The sequence below is a fragment of the Colletes latitarsis genome, chromosome 4, assembly GCF_051014445.1.
Source record: "Colletes latitarsis isolate SP2378_abdomen chromosome 4, iyColLati1, whole genome shotgun sequence".
Classification (NCBI taxonomy): domain Eukaryota; kingdom Metazoa; phylum Arthropoda; class Insecta; order Hymenoptera; family Colletidae; genus Colletes; species Colletes latitarsis.
The window spans coordinates 40112407-40129658 of record NC_135137.1 but is presented as its reverse complement, the minus strand read 5'-3'; the positions used below and the strand labels follow the sequence as shown (position 1 = coordinate 40129658).

The 17252-nt window shown below is 44.7% G+C and overlaps 1 protein-coding gene across 8 annotated transcripts in view; it reads left to right on the top strand.

Moving 5' to 3' along the window:
* Mdr49 (Multi drug resistance 49) overlaps nt 1-17252 on the top strand; it is a 66708-nt gene that overhangs the window by 35764 nt on the left and 13692 nt on the right. For 4 of the 8 annotated variants that reach the window (XM_076763956.1, XM_076763958.1, XM_076763954.1 and 1 more), the window contains 5 exons: nt 9047-9180; nt 11134-11203; nt 11671-11755; nt 14176-14369; nt 15555-15803. In XM_076763956.1, the coding sequence (XP_076620071.1) occupies nt 9069-9180; nt 11134-11203; nt 11671-11755; nt 14176-14369; nt 15555-15803 (710 nt within the window). In that variant the 5' untranslated portion in view covers nt 9047-9068. Of the gene's footprint in view, nt 1-2288; nt 2414-9046; nt 9181-11133; nt 11204-11670; nt 11756-14175; nt 14370-15554; nt 15804-17252 lie in introns of those variants that run through there. The other 4 variants (XM_076763960.1, XM_076763962.1, XM_076763959.1 and 1 more) reach the window with 3 other exon arrangements.

Genomic DNA, 17252 nt, shown 5'->3' with positions numbered 1-17252 from the left:
TGAATACGTTCATGAGAACGCAAGTGTTTCGTAAATTCTGTCAACTATCGCAGATGTTTCTTCTCGCTGTAAAGAAACTCGCAAAGAAGTACGAGCACGCCCATTGGACGCGAATTTTTAGCCGTCTGTAATTTGTTTTCATTGGACGGCATTCAATTTATCGGCGCCAGAGGTTCGACTGCAAGACTCACTCGTCTGCGTGGCAATCATCGAAAATTCCCAGATGTTATCTTTCCGGATTAAATTAATCGCGCTCTTCCACCTATTACGTCGCGCTATCTGCCAGAGAGCGTCGATACGGGCGATCTATGATCGATTGGGTATCACGTATCCTTTTCCTTCGAAAATAACGTCTACGAATTGTGATACAATGTTCCAGGAGCGTGTTTCGAAGAGCAGAAATCGATATTTCAAAGTTGCCGGGGTCCCATAGCTGTCCGTCTAATTTCCGTAAAGGGGATTAAGCCGGCGTTGGGTCAGACATCGCGAGGAACGCTACGCGACGCGATTCTTTCGTTTGTCACGAGTAGGATTACAAGCTCCCCATCCCGGGGACGAAGTTTCCTCGTCGCTTTCTCGCGTTTCATCTTTTGTTTCCACGGAGCTCGCCGCCCCGACGGCGCAAAAATCCAACGGGGGGACTCGTGTTTCCCCACTTAATCGGGAAACTTCGGGGACCCGACATACGCGTCGAGTCGATATGGAATCGCGGATCGATCTACGGGACGGGATATATCGCGGGGATTATCGATCTCGCCGTATCTCCGGCGCACTCGAATATCGCGACGATTTCGCAGGCGGAATTTCCAATCTCGCGAACTCCTTCATGCCTCTTAATACGCTCTATCGGGGTTTATTTTTGGATGGAAGGAACCGTTCTCCCCCTCGAAGCCTATACGTCGCGCGAAACGACGCTCTCCGTCGCCCACACGAAGCGTCGGAATCGCGAAATCAAAACTGTAAATACTATTGCCGGGCTTCTTCGATACTCTGTTACAAACTCCTGCAACAGATGTTTCGCTGACGACTGGATATAAAAAACAACGGTACGAATGACGTGACCACCGCTCGACAAAAATTATTGCAGCCCTGTTGGAGAATTCTCTCGATAGGAAATCGTGTTTTACACGTGTCTGGACTTTTCGAAAAATAAAACGACGCGACGATCGTGGTACAAACTGACAAATTTTTGCCTGTCCATATTTAGTCGTCACAAACAAATCGAACGCCTCGTGGTCGTTTTTTTTATTACCCCCATCGTGAAGATCGACTTTCTGAGATTATCGGAGTACCATAAAATTTGACAAATCATTCCTAGGTTAGGAAAATTTGGTAATCTCAAAATCGAAGCGTTTTCTGGAAAGATAAACCGGATTAGCACTCGATAACGATAGCGTTTGTCCATATCACGATTCATTTCGCTGTCACGCGTGTTTCTAGTTGCCCCCTCGAGATCGAAAGATGATACATTTCCCACAGAGCGTGTAACTTGTTCTCGATCGCGATCCCCGCCTGTTTTTCTTGGCACCGGAAGCTCCTTTATCTCGTCCTCTAAGGAGAATCGCATTCGCGCTCGTGATTGCTGTTCTTGGCACCCGGAGTGACGCGGCTGTTTCTCCTTCGAAAAATCAATTTTTTCCAGCGAACACGCGATACTTTCGTCCACCGATTCTGGTAAAAAACCGACACGGAAATACCTTCGGTAACGAATAACAAATAACGCCACGGCCACGATTCTCGACAGAGTTCTTCGAGATTCGGTCTCCGTGTTCCCGCCATTGACGCAGTATATTTCTGGCGCACGCGTTGGTCCGTGAAAAAAAAAAGAGAAGCAAAGAGAAAGAGGAGGCAGACAGAATTCGAAGCCCACGCTTTCTGCCAACGTCGGAGCAGCTTCCGCGAGATTGACTTGGCAGTAGAAGTGGGCGTCGCTGGCCAGACTCGCCCAAGGTTGCAGACGATCTCGTCTGTCAGGGTCCTGCTTGTATTTAGCCTTTCGGCTGTCGCACTCGTACGAAAACGTACGCCTAGACGAATTTCCCCTACGAACATCGCGATCCCATTCTCTCCGTAGAAAAACCGTCAGGTTCAATGTCTGCTCGATCGTTACGCGCCGCGTTTAAGATCATGAATTACTCCGGTGCGTTTCCTCTAGAGACGGGTCCAGCCTCCTCCCCGCGTGCCTCGACACCCGGTTCACCGATTGCTTGCCAAACGAGAGCGGAAAGATTTATCCGAAATTAGCCATCTTCTTGGTGCCAACGTCGTCGCTCGTAAGCAGTCGCAGTCGTAGACAGCAGACGTTTCGCGGATTAGGAACGCGCTATTTTCGAGCCAGATACCTGGAGGAAATGTTTACGACCGTCTGAGGAAGGGATCGAGGCTCGTTGCTCCATTGTCGCGAAATTATAAGGTTTGTGGAGAAGGTGTAGACCACTTGGGATAGCTTAATCGATCGTCTCGGGGATATAGCTGGGTGTTGCGGATCTTCTTCACGCGCGTGTTCCTCCAAAGCTGCTTTCGATGTTCTACGTCAGTGGTTTCCAAGCATTCGGGGCTCACCCCCATTAAAAAAAGAATCTCTGCACCTCGAGATAAGTGGTAGGTGAAGAGTGGTGCAAGGAAACTATTTTTTTTAGACGGTGGCAAGTTGATGGCGCAAACTGTTTTAGTCCAGACGTGGATACAGCGTTAGGCGTTAGAAAATAATCTTAGCGATTTGTAGAGAATAGTAAACAGTAGATAATGAGACAGTTTTAGTCGTTGAACCTCGAACTTTCACCCTGCTTGATATATTTCCTATACGCAAATAATAATATATCAGAGTAAGCGTGAAAATGAATAATAATATAGATTTTAGTATCTGTAGGTATAGTTATAAACGCTTGAGGTTGCTTGTGCATTAATATGTCCAGATATAATTGAATTCGAATATTTCTGGGGCACGTCTGACCATTGCGTGCTCCTTCTACTTACAGTGTTTATTACCCCATGTTCAAAGCAGATATTCCGGAGAATATTTGGACATTTTTGCCGAATAAGGTGGGCAATTAACGATTCATTCCGCTAAATCGTTGGCGCGATAAATCAGCTCCGCGAACTGTGAATGAAGCGACGCTTACGGTCGATTTTTCTTATCGCGGTCCGTTGCTTGGAAGTTAAATCGTCCAAGGCTCTTCTGGGGCTGCAGAGCGTCGAATCGGCATTCTTGGCCAGAGACTATACACGAACCGTTTAATAATGAGGAAGCTCGTAAACGGCAACGGTCATTAAACAGTCTCGGGCGTCGTAAATCAGGAGGACCGAGACGATCGTATCTATCTCGGTACTCGATTTCTAGAACGTCTAAAATTAGCAGGACGCGCGACCACTGAATCCGTTGATTCGATCTCTAGACACCGGCTGCGAGGAAGAGAAGGTCATCGGATGTGCAATCGGGCTCGTTAATATGCATCCAACGCGGGCACTTTAAATAAAGAACCGTCCCTATCGTGGACCTCCATCACCTCTTGCAAATCTACAATCGCGACGATACAGTCCTTAGTTGGTAGACAGTTTTTTGGGCGATAAATATCACCCTTAAAGAGGGGTTTCTTCCATGAGATAAAATCAGTTCCGTCTCTTTGAGAGTCGAACATTTTTGTTTCCGTCGGAGTTGGTCGAACGCGAAACGCGATTGCGTCGAGTCCGCGCTTCCGTAACGAGGATTTAAAAAGTTGTGGGTCGAATTTGGTCGACCAAGGCGTGGATCGAGAGCTTTCCGCGCGCGAAACTTCCATCGGTTTTCCTGCGCGACGGTAACTTCTAAACTACGTTCGAAATATTCCTCGATTTCCGGGACATCGCGAGAATCGCTGGGAATCCTGGACCGCGAGAATCGTGTCTGCCGGCCATTTGGGAATATAATGGAAATTAATTTGTCGGGCTGAACGAATCTCTGGGGCACAAAGTGACCGCGCGCCGCACTGTGGAATCTCTTTAATTATAACTCGACGCCATTGGATCAGACGTGGCACCATCACTCGCGCTCGTGTCCCCGACAGTCGTGAAAAATTCCACCCCCATTACGTATCGGTCGGGAACGCGCATTATATCCCCACAATATTTGCGTCCCCGATTAATCTACCACAAAGACGACAAAAATGCTTTGTATTTACTATCGTAAAGCTTTGCTGTTTTTAGTATCGTAAACTTCTGAATTTTTTATTCAGAGCACCGGTATCTAAATCATTTTCAGTATATTTTCGTAGACATTGTAAGTAAAATTAAATGGCGTATATTTTCGAGCGATTAAATCGCCCGTCGAGGGGTTGAACGTCTCGGTGACAAATTATTCGCAGACTCGGTGGGAGTTAGGCGCGCTTCTGTTCAACAACCCTAACGTGCATGGAGTTAATGTAGCGAAAAACGAATCGTGGTGTCCTAAGGTTACAGCGTGGAAAACCGTACCATCGTCTGACGTCAAACGCACAAAGGCGCGAGTAGAATTGGTTCGTTTATTGTCAGACGCACGCCGCGCCCAACGTGACAGGAATTACGTCTGCACTTTGTTACACGCGCGTTATTCGAAAAATTATTTCGACGACGCGTTACGTAAATTCAATTACCACGGTGTACAACAGAAACGCGTCTCTCTTATTCAACGCGCGTAAAAATACAAATTAATATTTTACATACAGAGCCAAAATAAGACGAAAATCAAGAATATCAATTAAAAAGTTATTAACGTTTCAAGTTCCGCCCGTACTGAATTTTTTTCTAGAAAGTGGGTAGGATTTCGGGGGTAGGTCTGTTCACCAAAAATGATTGTATTTGACCCCAGAACCTAGAAATAATTTTTTTAGAACGATTTGAAATTTTTTAATTTTGTCGAGAAATTTCACACCTTCTCGAATTTTTTTCTCGAAACTGAGTAGGATTTCGGGGGTATGTCTGTTAACCAAAAATGATTGTAATCGACCCCCGCAATCGAAAATAATTTTTCCAGAACGATTTGAAATTTTTGAATTTAATTGTTACTAACTTTTTAACGAAGCCTCCATCAACGAATTCTTGATTTTCGTCTTATTTTGGCCTCTAGAATCTCCCATTAAAATTTTCCCCAGGAGTGCTCGAACAGCCTGTATATCAAGAGAGATCACTGTTGCACGATTGCATTAAGATCGAATTGGAATAGATCGCGTCCTTCCCTCGCGAGATAGCGGAAGATCGCGCAAAGTTTCTCGTTCGTCGTTGCTTTGTATCTCGCCAGTAGTTGTAATCTGATCGAGTGATAGAATCGCGTACCGCGGTTCTGGTAGTAAACTTGGAACGAAAGGGTTAACGATAATCGCGACTAAAACTCTGAGGGGGGTTGGATTATCCGGCGATACGTTGATCGATATTTTCGCGGATCCCGGTGGATCGTAGCGCAGGGGAGTTTTGCGGGCGCGTCGTCCAGACGGGATCGAAATTTATGCGGGTCGCCGAGGACCGCAAAAGGATTATGCGACGCTCGCGGCCGGGGAACTCCGTTGGAAATTAGTTTCCGAGCTTAATGGAGTTTTGCGATTGCGAAAGGTTTCGCGCCGGACGACGACGAAAGTCGCGCCCCCCCCCCCCCTGAAACTTTCCGTGTAACTTTGGCAATTTTTCCCATTAGACGCGATTTCTCAGCGCGCGGAACGCGCGTACCTGACGAACTTTACGCGCCGCGGAAAAGAAACGAGCGCCAGGCGTATCGGCGAATACATTATCGCGACGAACCGCGGATTGTTTCCGCGCGTTCAGATTTCCTCGCGAACGTTAACTGAATTTCGGAAAAGATTGCTGCCTCCGTTCCCTGTTCTCGTTATCAGGAAGTTGCACGAACGATTACTTAACCCCTCGACGTTCATGCCCGAGTCTGACTGCTTTGAGAAACGATATTTGTTTAATCTAATCGTTTAAGGGATGATAATATTTGTTCTCTTTCAAATTATACGTTGGATACAGCGTTGTAAGTAACAAAATCTGCATTTTTAGGAACAAATCCAATAATGAAAACTGATCATTTTTGGTTAACCTGAAAAATATGAGCGTTAAGGGGTTAACACTGCCACGGAACTAAAACAATTAATTCTCAAATTAAAATGTTAAAGAAAGTAAATTTTAATAAGCTTCAAGAGGTTACAAAGGTAACTACTACGACAACTTTTAAGTTGTGTTGTTTGCAATTGCCTAAAGCCAAAGTTTCGGTTCTAGACTGGCAGTCAACGTGTTAATCGAGTCGTTTCTTTCGCTAGACCGGTTCAACGCGATGTAAAGTCCGTTGGAACGAATTCAGGTGATCCTCAGAGTCTCGAGAGGAGCTTGTATCTCTATTCGAAGAATAAATTTATCGAAAGAAATTTCTCGAAACGATTTGGTAAACGCGCAGCGCGCGGCTGGAGATGACAAAACGCTGGGAACGCGTCTCCGTATCTAGTTGGTAGCTCCTTCCGGGCGACTTCCGGTCTCGCGATCTCATCGATGATTTACGAGCTGCGGAAAAGAGGGGGAAAAGGGCCGACGGTGTGTCCTCGAGAGGCCGAGCGTGCAACTTCGGAGACAATTTATCGTTGCATCGATCGTAACGAACGGGAAATTTTATAAACTACTCGTCCGGGAAGGCAGCGAAGGAAAAATTGGATCGTCGTGCACCGGTTAGATCGAAGCAGGGCGGCGAGTTATTGGAAACGAGACAAATGAAATCGCAGACTCCGCTCAACGGCTAAGATAATGTTAAACTGACTTAGGCTCCTTCTCGATTTCAACCCCCCTCTGGAGTAAGAAACTCCCCTTAATAAAAGACCAGCTTCTGTTTCGATCTACGGTTTATTACAGCACTTGCATTTTTCCAAATTTATCATGCACCGTTAAGGCTCGATCTTCGTGGTCACTCTGTATTTGTAGATTGTACACTTTGCAGCGACGATGAAAATTTCGTCGTCTCTTTTAAACGTAAAAAAAGAACTATTATCGTCGATGAACGCAACGCGAACCAATGGAATTCAAATTATAAGCATTAATGAATGATCGCGGGGGAAGAAAGACGTTTAATTTTCGGGTGCAGCGCCGCAAAATTGTTCTGTCCCGACTCGTTTAGGGAAACAATCGCATCACGGGTACAATGGAAGTCATTAAACCATACAATATTGTCCTCTTTCTACCGGTTTCGCAAAACGGAGCACGGCCGAATTACTAGAATCGCCGTGTACACTTTTCCCCCGTTTTACCGCTTGATTCGACACGAAAGGATTTTCAATCGTTCGAAGAAAGGGAATTGTTCCGGGATTTTTCTCTCGAGGAAGACCAGAGACTCCGTCGACGTAACGAAATTTCGTAGCATATCCTTTTCCACTCGCAAGCGCTTTTGCACGGTCCAAAGGGGGGACTTTTACCGCGTAGACGTTGATTTCGCGAAGGACTCCCGCACGGAGGGACGATCAGGAACGTATCGAAGGGAAAATAAAACGGAAAAGACGCATGGCGTCGTTATTTCTAGTTACTTAAGGCGCGGTAACGTTTCGCCCCCTGGCTCGTCGATGAAAGTCGAGACGCCATAACAAAGGAACGGCTGATCAAAGCGCAAAAGTAATGAAAGATACCGGGGGTCGGGAATAAAAGGGGTGTGGGAGCTCCTTATTGGCTTTCTCTCGTTTACCCGGCGAACTCTCGTTTAGAGTGCTTTCGGTCTTCATTAGGAATTCCCAGTCTTCTATCGCCAATCTAGAAAGACAGGAATAGCTTTCGCTGCTACGTGCAAGGGACTGTGCACGATTCGTGTAATCATGTTATCCGCTATTATGAAAGTACGGCTGGGAAGTAATCAAACTCGAAGCACGAGTAATGAGAAAATTGAGATCCTGCTTTTAACAATTAAAAAGGCTTCTCATTGGAGAAGATAAAGACCCCCGTCGTCCTCGTTGTTCCCTTCGTTGAACAATCAGGCGACTAACTAACTGCAAAGGGACAGACGGAATCGATGAAACATGGAATTTAATAATCGCGCGCGTTTTTGCGCGAGGGCGATCAGAATTCCAAAAATTGCTTCCGCTCGGCGAACGGCGCATATTTTTCATCCCACGCGATCCGTGTCGCGTTTCGAGAACTCGTGATTTCATCAACGGTCCTCTTTTTGTCTCCGCTCTAACTAGAGGAACAATCAACGCGTGTTGCAAATAAAAAAAAAAAAGAATGCGATTCTAGTTCGAATCGATCGTCGCGTATGAAACGAAAGACGCCCGTGTAGGAACTGTTATACAAATTCTCGAAACGCGACGGGGCCTCGCTGACTGGATCCCGTAGATCTCGCGGGTCAATCCATTAATTAACACGGATTAGCGCAGTTTCTAATCATCGCTTAGATTGGATATCGTGCATTGTAAACGTATGATACAGTGCGTAATGACCGAGGCAAATAGAGTTTGTTGTCTCCGGATTATCGTTACTAATTGCAGTTTGCGCGAGCTAGGCTTCCGCGTCCCGTACAAACGAAACAGACGCCCGTAGCGGGTCGAACGTCGACATCGTGGATCGCGCGAGCAAATATTGACCGCAACAAATATAGGCCAGCCGGCAATCAAAACGTCCGACCGACTTAATTTATCGGCGGTCGTGCAAGGGTGGCAGGATCGGTTTTTCCCCATTTGCGCGACGCCCGCTTTCCTCGATGCTTTCGGGTTTATTGAGACCCCAAGGCGCTGGTCGTCGACGTACAGTTCGCTGCCAGTGACGTTTCTCGGATTACGTGTTACGTTCCAAGACCGATCGCTGGCACCGCGATTACTATAACGCCGATCCCATCGACTCGTTTCAAACTTCACCTTTCACGGACTAGTTTCTATATTTCAACAAAGAAACTTGTCAGGTAGAGAATCTTAAATGGTCAAAAACTGAACCACTCGTTTCTGTATTTTTTTGAAGAAATAAAACGCAGTTTCGAAAGCACTGAACCAGAGAATTTGAGATGGAAAATGGAATAATATGGAGGGAAGATGAATATCGTGTAACGTTGCTATAATTCTTCTGTTTATTCTGATTGCAGAGTTGTTAATTAAGAATGCGCAATGACACGGCGAATTTATCAGTGGACAGCAAACCCGCGCGAGAACGCGCAGGGTATGGAAATGGAACCCCGCAAAACAAACTCTCACCGCCAGGAAAAAATATTCTTGAAGTGTAAGTACTCGACCATTACTCTTCTCCTTTTTCTGGATCGAACCGATGACCCTTCCTCCCACGCTTTTCGATTCGATTCTGGCGCGTTAACGCGTTGACTGCCGCAATCTTTCACGTTCATTTTAATTCTGTTCCTTTATCACAGAGTTATTCCTATATCGCGTACCTTTTATCCGGGTAATCGGTTAAATTGTTGTAAAGGAACGTCGACGCGAAATACCGATCACCGGGGAGGGGTGGCAGTCAATCTGTTAATTCACACTCGTAGCTTTATCAACACCGTGGCCGAACTTTTTAACGGAGTTGGCGTGTAACAGGGGAAAGCGCAAACGGTGGCTTATCCATCGCTGATCGATGGTTACAATGCTTCATGATCGATGAGATGAAAAATTGCAACTTTTTTTTTCTCTCCCTCCCCCCCCCCCCACCTTCCATTTTAACCGGGTTTCTCGCGTTTCGCCGTTCGGGTCGCTCGATCACCGGGTGATCGATAGCGAACCAACGATCATCGAGATTTTGCGAATCGACGCGGAAAGCGTCGCTGGCCCGATAACGTCGCCGCTCGCGTCCCGACGCTGTTGCTGGATTATTAAATCGTTGTTAGTTGCTCGATCGGGATAAAATTAAACCGACGAGGATCCGTCGTTCCTCGAGATCCCGTTCGTGAAGTTCCGCGGAACCGTCTAGGTATATTGTGGAAAGAGGATTGATCGATTACAGTGCAACGGGATCGTAGGAATTATACCGGTGCCGCGTTACAAAGGATCCAATTAAGCTAACGCGATTGAACGAACTTCGTTTGAAGTACGACTCGCGGGAGCAGTGCAAAGCCAGAAAAGGGACCGTGTTAAATTTACAACCGTGGCGCGACGTTGGTTAAACGTGTAATTAGTGACGCAGATGAGGACGAGCTGGGAAATTTTGTTCGGGTTCGGTTTCTGTTTACCCAATGATTCAAGGAGACCGGCCGACCGTGGCCATTTTGGTCCACGATTTCGGGACTCGACCACTCGACGATCGTTCCCAATTAAAATACCTTTAGAATTTTAGCGAGATACAATTGCAAATACTTCGTAGGTAACCTCTTTTAATTTCGAAAATTTTAACCTACGATAATTCATCGAGTCGTTCGCTCTTCTAAGATTTCCAACCCCTGTTGGGAGAAAAATGATCGCTGGCTTCCGTCGAGACGGGTGCTCCATCGATTTTCAGGGCGATCTCCCTGGATCGTTTGTCACGATCTAACAGGCTTCATAATTCCGCGAACTTGATTTCGCAAAAGACATCGCTGTTTGTCGAGGAGCGATACATTCGCGTTAAATAAACGATCGCGGGAGTCGTTAATTCCGAGTGGAAAATTTGTGCCATTTCTATTAAAACCAAAAGTTGCAATGAAAAATATATTGCGCGGTAAACGAACATTTTCGATTGCACTTGTCGTCCGGGGCCATTTTTCGATATAATTATTTCGTTCGGCTCTGCCGCTTTATTTTTTTGATCGTTCATTGCAGTCGTTTAGCAATTACGCTCGCGCGGTTCTAATTTTAATTTCCGCGTCGTAAATTTAGACCTTGTCGCGGGCTGAATATGTTTGTAAATTGCATTGTTTACCTCGTGCAACATGGTCGTCAGAGGCTGCAGTGATTTAATGCGACGTACGCAGCATCGATACGCGCGTTGATCTATCGAAAGCGAGCATAAAATATGGAATAATGTTTTCCAAAGTACTCCGAAATTTAGGTAAAAAAATTCATAGTTCGAACAGGTGCTTCGAATCCAAAGAATCGATTTCGCGCGATTTTAATAATCCAGCGGAGCGGGAACGAGGTACGCGCGAACAAACGCGGGTGTAAAGGGGGATGAAACTAATCTTTAAGGCCTATCTTTCCTGACGCGCATGAAAATATTGTTGCACGATGTTCTGTGTACGGTACCATCTATATTTCATTTCAGACACGCTCCAAGACGCGGAGAAGGATAAAGAGGAAACTGAGTATATGCTAGAAGAGAATGGCAAACCAATGTACGAATAAAAGATTCTTACAGATGAAAAATGTTAAAGTATATAGGAGACGAGCGAGCACCGGAATACCGGAATTCAGGATCGTTGCAAAAAAAAATTAAAAAAATTCTGGAAATTCTTAAAAGAATCTCTCTCGTGGTAGAGACCAAGAAAAGTCGTAAAACTTCTTTTTTTTTTTAGTTGTATCGAGTATAGTTTACGCGAGAGTGCTTCCGGACCGGTGATTAAAATTACGTTTCGCGGCGTTTCCAACGTCGTCGAGCTCCGAAGAACGCTGTGGTCGTTAACGATTCTGGTATTCGATGAAAGTTTCTGATACGACGTCGGTCTTTTGCATCCGGAAGTGCTCTTCGACGAGTATAAACCGTTTCTTCGCGATCGAACCGAGCGGAAGTTCGGTAAAGCCGGCGATACATTCACGGGCGGAGGCGGAGGTTAATTAAAAATCAACAATTTTTTGCCCCCAGTGAGTTCGTGCCACCGCAAACGAAGGAGGACGACAAACCCGCGGCACCGGAACCGTCGTTGCCACCAGTGCCTTACTTCAGACTCGTAAGTTTTTAATAAAAATGTACAGGGTGCTCGGCCACCCCTGGGAAAAATTTTAATGGGAAGAATACCAATTTTTCGACAAAATTAAAATATTTCAAATCGTTCTGAAAAAAATATTGTTAGCTGTAGAGGTCAATTACAATCATTTTTTGTGAATAGACATATCCCCGAAATCCTATCCATTTTTTAGAAAAAAATTCCAGAAGGTGTGAAATTTTTCGACGAAATTAAAATATTTCAAATCGTTCTGAAAAAAATATTGTTAGCTGTAGGGGTCAATTACAATCATTTTTGGTGAATAGACATACCCCAGAAATCCTACCCATTTTTTAGAAAAAAATTCGAGAATGTGTGAAATTTTTCGACGAAATTAAAATATTTCAAATCGTTTTGAAAAAATTATTCTCGGTTGTGGGGGTCAATTACAATCATTTTTGGTAATTACACATACCCCCGAAATCCTACCCACTTTTTAGAAAAAAATTCCAGACGGTGTGAAATTTTTCGACGAAATTAAAATATTTCAAATCGTTCTGAAAAAAATATTGTTAGCTGTAGGGGTCAATTACAATCATTTTTGGTGAATAGACATACCCCTGAAATCCTACCCATTTTTTAGAAAAAAATTCGAGAATGTGTGAAATTTTTCGACGAAATTAAAATATTTCAAATCGTTTTGAAAAAATTATTCTCGGTTGTGGGGGTCAATTACAATCATTTTTGGTCATTACACATACCCCCGAAATCCTACCCACTTTTTAGAAAAAAATTCCAGAAGGTGTGAAATTTTTCGACGAAATTAAAATATTTCAAATCGTTCTGAAAAAAATATTGTTAGCTGTGGGGGTCAATTACAATCATTTTTGGTGAATAGACATACCCTCGAAATCCTACCCACTTTCTAGAAAAAAATTCGAGAAGGTGTGAAATTTTTCGACGAAATTAAAATATTTCAAATCGTTCTGAAAAAAATATTGTTAGCTGTGGGGGTCAATTACAATCATTTTTGGTGAATAGACATACCCTCAAAATTTTGCGCATTTTCGAGAAAAAAATTCAGTACGGTCGGAACTTCATCAACAAATTGGTATTCTTGATTTTCGTCTTATTTTGGCCTCTAGAATCCCCCATTAAAATTTTTTCCAGGGGTGGCCGAACACCCTGTATACAAGCTCGTTGTTACGATATATTGACCAGGAATTTATTGCGTATTTTAACGAACAGACTTATATTTGGAACGAACAAAACTATCGATTAACTATCAATCGACGAACGAAACTCACATTGAACCCTCTTGCACATGAGTTAACATCTAATAAAATTAGAGTGCAAATCTGCAATTGTGTTTGTTATATTAGATAACCGTTCGTAGTAAACACGTTCGATTCGCGTCTCGAGCGCACTTGAATTTCAGATCTCGATTAATCGAGTCGAATCGAAACGCTTCCGAGCGCGCCATAATGGATTTTATTTCTTTATTAACCCATTAATCGGTGGAAGTTTATCGGAAGCGGAAATTAACCTGTCGTTGCATTCGGTAAATACAAAATAACGCTTTACACGATTATCGAACAACAGGGGAAGAAAAACGTTCGCGGTTTAAACGAGAATTAATTATATCGCACAATAGGGCACGGATTTGAAGCTCGAAATGCAATCGAAACAATATTAGATGCGGAGGACAAACGATTCATCGTGCGGAGAAGCGTTTCCAATTATGAGCTCGTGGGTTAATGAATGAATAGAGAAATGGATTTGGCTAATAACGAGGATTTAAACTGTATTGGTAGAACGATTGAATATCTGATAAAGTAATACCCCCCAACGTGAAATATGGAATACCTTGGAAAGCATTACGCTTTTAATAGTCTCGTCTTGATACTTTTACGATAATGAGGAGAATCGACTTATCCGTAAAGGATGATCCCATTTAAAAAGCAACTGCATCGTGTTTGTACTATTAAGAATACGATTAACTATAAAATTGGAGCGTCGAAGTTTGTCCCGGTCCATCGTGGACTCCGCACGTCCGTCGATCGATGGGGCCTTGTTTTCATTTAGAACTAGTTTCGGATCTCCGGCCATTAATCACCGGTTAGGCTGGCATTAATTCTCCGGGGTTAAATCTCCCGGAAAAGCGGAAGTTGGCCGCGCTCGGAGCGAATATGTTTCTGAAAATTTTCGATTAGTTCGCGACAAATTGCCGGTGCCGCGGAATCTCGCGAATTCCCAGCGAGAGCTCATCGCTCGGATAATTAACATAACGTCGATGCTCAGGTGCCATTAATTAAACACCCTCCCGCCTTCCACGACCTCCCCTGTGGGCCCGCGAGAGCGCAGGCGGAAAGTTTAAATTTCAGTTTAATCGCGCGAGTCGAAAGTTCGCTAAACCGTGACGAGAACCGCTCGGTTGTTTGCAGTTTCGATTTGCAACATGCGGGGAGCTGATGCTGATCATCGGTGGCCTGATCATGGGAACTCTGACGGGCCTCTGCATCCCCATTTCGACGATACAGTACGGAGAATTCACCACTCTGCTGGTGGACCGCAACATGGAGAACCAGACGAGCACACCGACCCTCATACTGAAGTGGTTCGGAGGGGGGCTGGTCTTGTAAGTCTATCGTTTTTCACCTTCGAGCAACCCTTTTGCTAGCAATAAATTCGAGACGAATACCCTCGATACCCACAGGCCAAAACTGGAAGCAAGATATTATTTATTTCTTTCCGTTTCAATATTATTTAATATGGGTCTCTGTTATTCTCATTGAGATATGGTAACATTTGTGAAAAAATTAACGGATCGCGGAGGCACGAAAATACATACGTAATATAACATCCGACTGTTTGGTAATAATTGTGAAAGTAAGGGTAAATATGAAAATAATACGTGCAGCGTGCATTTCCTGAAGATTATAAATACGTCGCGATCTTCTAAAGAAATAAATCTTTGAAATAGCGGGCGCAATGCAAGTGTAATAATGACACGAATACCAAGTATAGAATTGTCCCCGGAACGAGTACATTAAATTTTCACATTTAATATCATATTCGTTATCGTTATCGATGCAGCATCGTGCACGTTTCCGCGAAATTATTCGTTTCCCTCTAATTATTATTTAATGGCCCGTTGGCATCTTCGGATTCATTTGCACGCGATATTGTATTTTAAAATTCTGGCTCCGTGCTTTTCCATATTGTCCGAAAATAATTTCCCCGGCACTTCCAGGAAATATTTCTCGCGTTCTATAAATAATTCGACAATTTAAAACGGAAATAATCCTCGCTTTCACGGCGGATATAATAAACACGTCTTCACCGCTGTTTTATTACTCGAAACGAGATGTGATCTTTCGGAGTAGGTATACCCGTTACCATATGAAAACTGTAACTGCGAATTATGCAGCTCGTAAATATAATATTTACCTTTCTGCGAGCCATTTCGCAAGTACAGCGATACGAATAACAGTGTCGACGAAATTGAAAAAAATCTTCCAACCCGAGGAATATCTTTTTCGCGCACAGAATTACTGGTAAAAGAGGTCGAAACGCGTGAGAACAACGCACGGGAGGCAAGAAATTCGTCTTGGATTTCATATTTTTAGAACGGGGCTGGGATGTTTCGACTTAGGCGCGTTGCTACGAGAAAATAGATCACTCGGTCGAAATATAGTTTCGCCCAGTTTTCTTCGCGGTTTTGCAATCCGGCAGCCCCGTCGACGATATCGGTTCGATCGGGGCCGAGGTCGTGCGCGATTCCCACCCGATCGAGGAAATAAATATGCGATTCGATCAACAGGGGCGCCAATGCCACGTACAGCGAAAGAATGGACGCCCTGTACGACGACTCCGTGGCCTTCGGCGTGTCCTCGGCGGCGCTCTCCACCTTCCAATTCGTCTTCGCCGTGTTCACGGTTGATTTCCTCAACATCGCGGCCTCCAGACAGATTGTCAGGGTGCGTCAAATGTTTCTGCGCTCCGTCCTCAGGCAGGACATGACGTGGTACGACATCAACACGTCCACCAACTTCGCCAGCAGGATGACCGAGTGAGTACGCTCCGCAAAACCCAAAGGGGAGCCTTAGAAAATTCCTATTATTTACGAGCAGGATCGAGCAGCGTTTCTCAACCTTTTCTGGCCCGTTGCCCACCCTCCGAGTATTATTCATCTCCCTTCGTGGCTCCTGTCATCGCGGTTAGGCAAATTTTATTCGCGATACCCACTCTCTCGGAAACGTCGAACGTTATAAATATCAATTCTCCGCCCTCGGGACGAGCGGTATATTTAAAAACTTGCGAAATACACGAATTAAAATTTAGCCTTGTCGATTGTCGAATCGATGGGTTTCTCCAGCGAGGTATATCCCCCGAATGGTGCTTAGCGGTCGTATTTTCTCACGGTGAATATCCCCTTTCGCGAGGAACGCGTTCGATCTCGAAGTCCGGGGATGCGAACACGACAGCGGCTCAGGGAAGTTCGAGAAACGAGATCCTGGCTCGTCAACAGGTGGCTGCTCGCGAAACTCGAAATCTCTTGCCCGATACACGGTGTCTCTGCTCGCGGTCGACCCGCGTAATTATCGAAAAGTCAAGAGGGTGGGTTCATAACCGGCTAATTAAGATGCGGCAAGTAGACGACGCCGTGCTTGCGCAACGCGTTTATTCGGGGAGGAATCTTTGTTACAACGTGTCTGTTGCACAAGCTCCAACGATTGCGAAACGAAGTTTTTTAACCGTACGTCGAATCGAATATGAAATTCGATATAACTCGAGAGATATTTGGTAGTCGAGACGCGAATCTTTCTTTTGGGGACTCGTGAAAATTGCTCTATTTTCTAAATCGAGGCCATTTTTATAGGGCATCCTAGTAATCGTTCTGAAAGGGGATTGAAATTTGACGTAATATAATTAATTTGTATCGGTCGTCATTCTCTGGTTACGTCTGCGTTTCCGGATCACGGAGACAATACAGCAGCCGAAAATAGCGTCGCGAAATATGTATATCGAGCTGCACGGAGGATCGTCTGGCATTAGAAACACTTTGGCTCGCCTCTAGCTTTTCGCGTTCATTTATAATGACGATTGCGTAAATCTCACCTGCCCTTCTGCAATCTATGGTAACGTTTTATTGAACCTAAACGTCATGTGGTCATTGGGGGATTTTACAGAGCCAAACTGAGTCAAACTTTCAGGCCAATGGGAAAAGAATATTTCCCTGATGCGAGACGGAGATGCGAGACGGTGCATTCGCGAGTCTGTGTTCTCATAAATCACCTAAGTCGTTGTGCACACTCGTTCGTTGGCGATACTCAGGACAATATTAGCATCGGGATTAAGTCGATTATACGAGACAGTGAACCGTGTGTACTGCGGCGCGATGAACGTTATAATTAACCCGGAAGTTTGACGCGAATTTTCGAGTACTGTCAAAATGTCTCTGCGTGGCAGGAGCTATCTGGAATTAGTTGTGCAAAGATTCTGATATCCCGACCTTCTC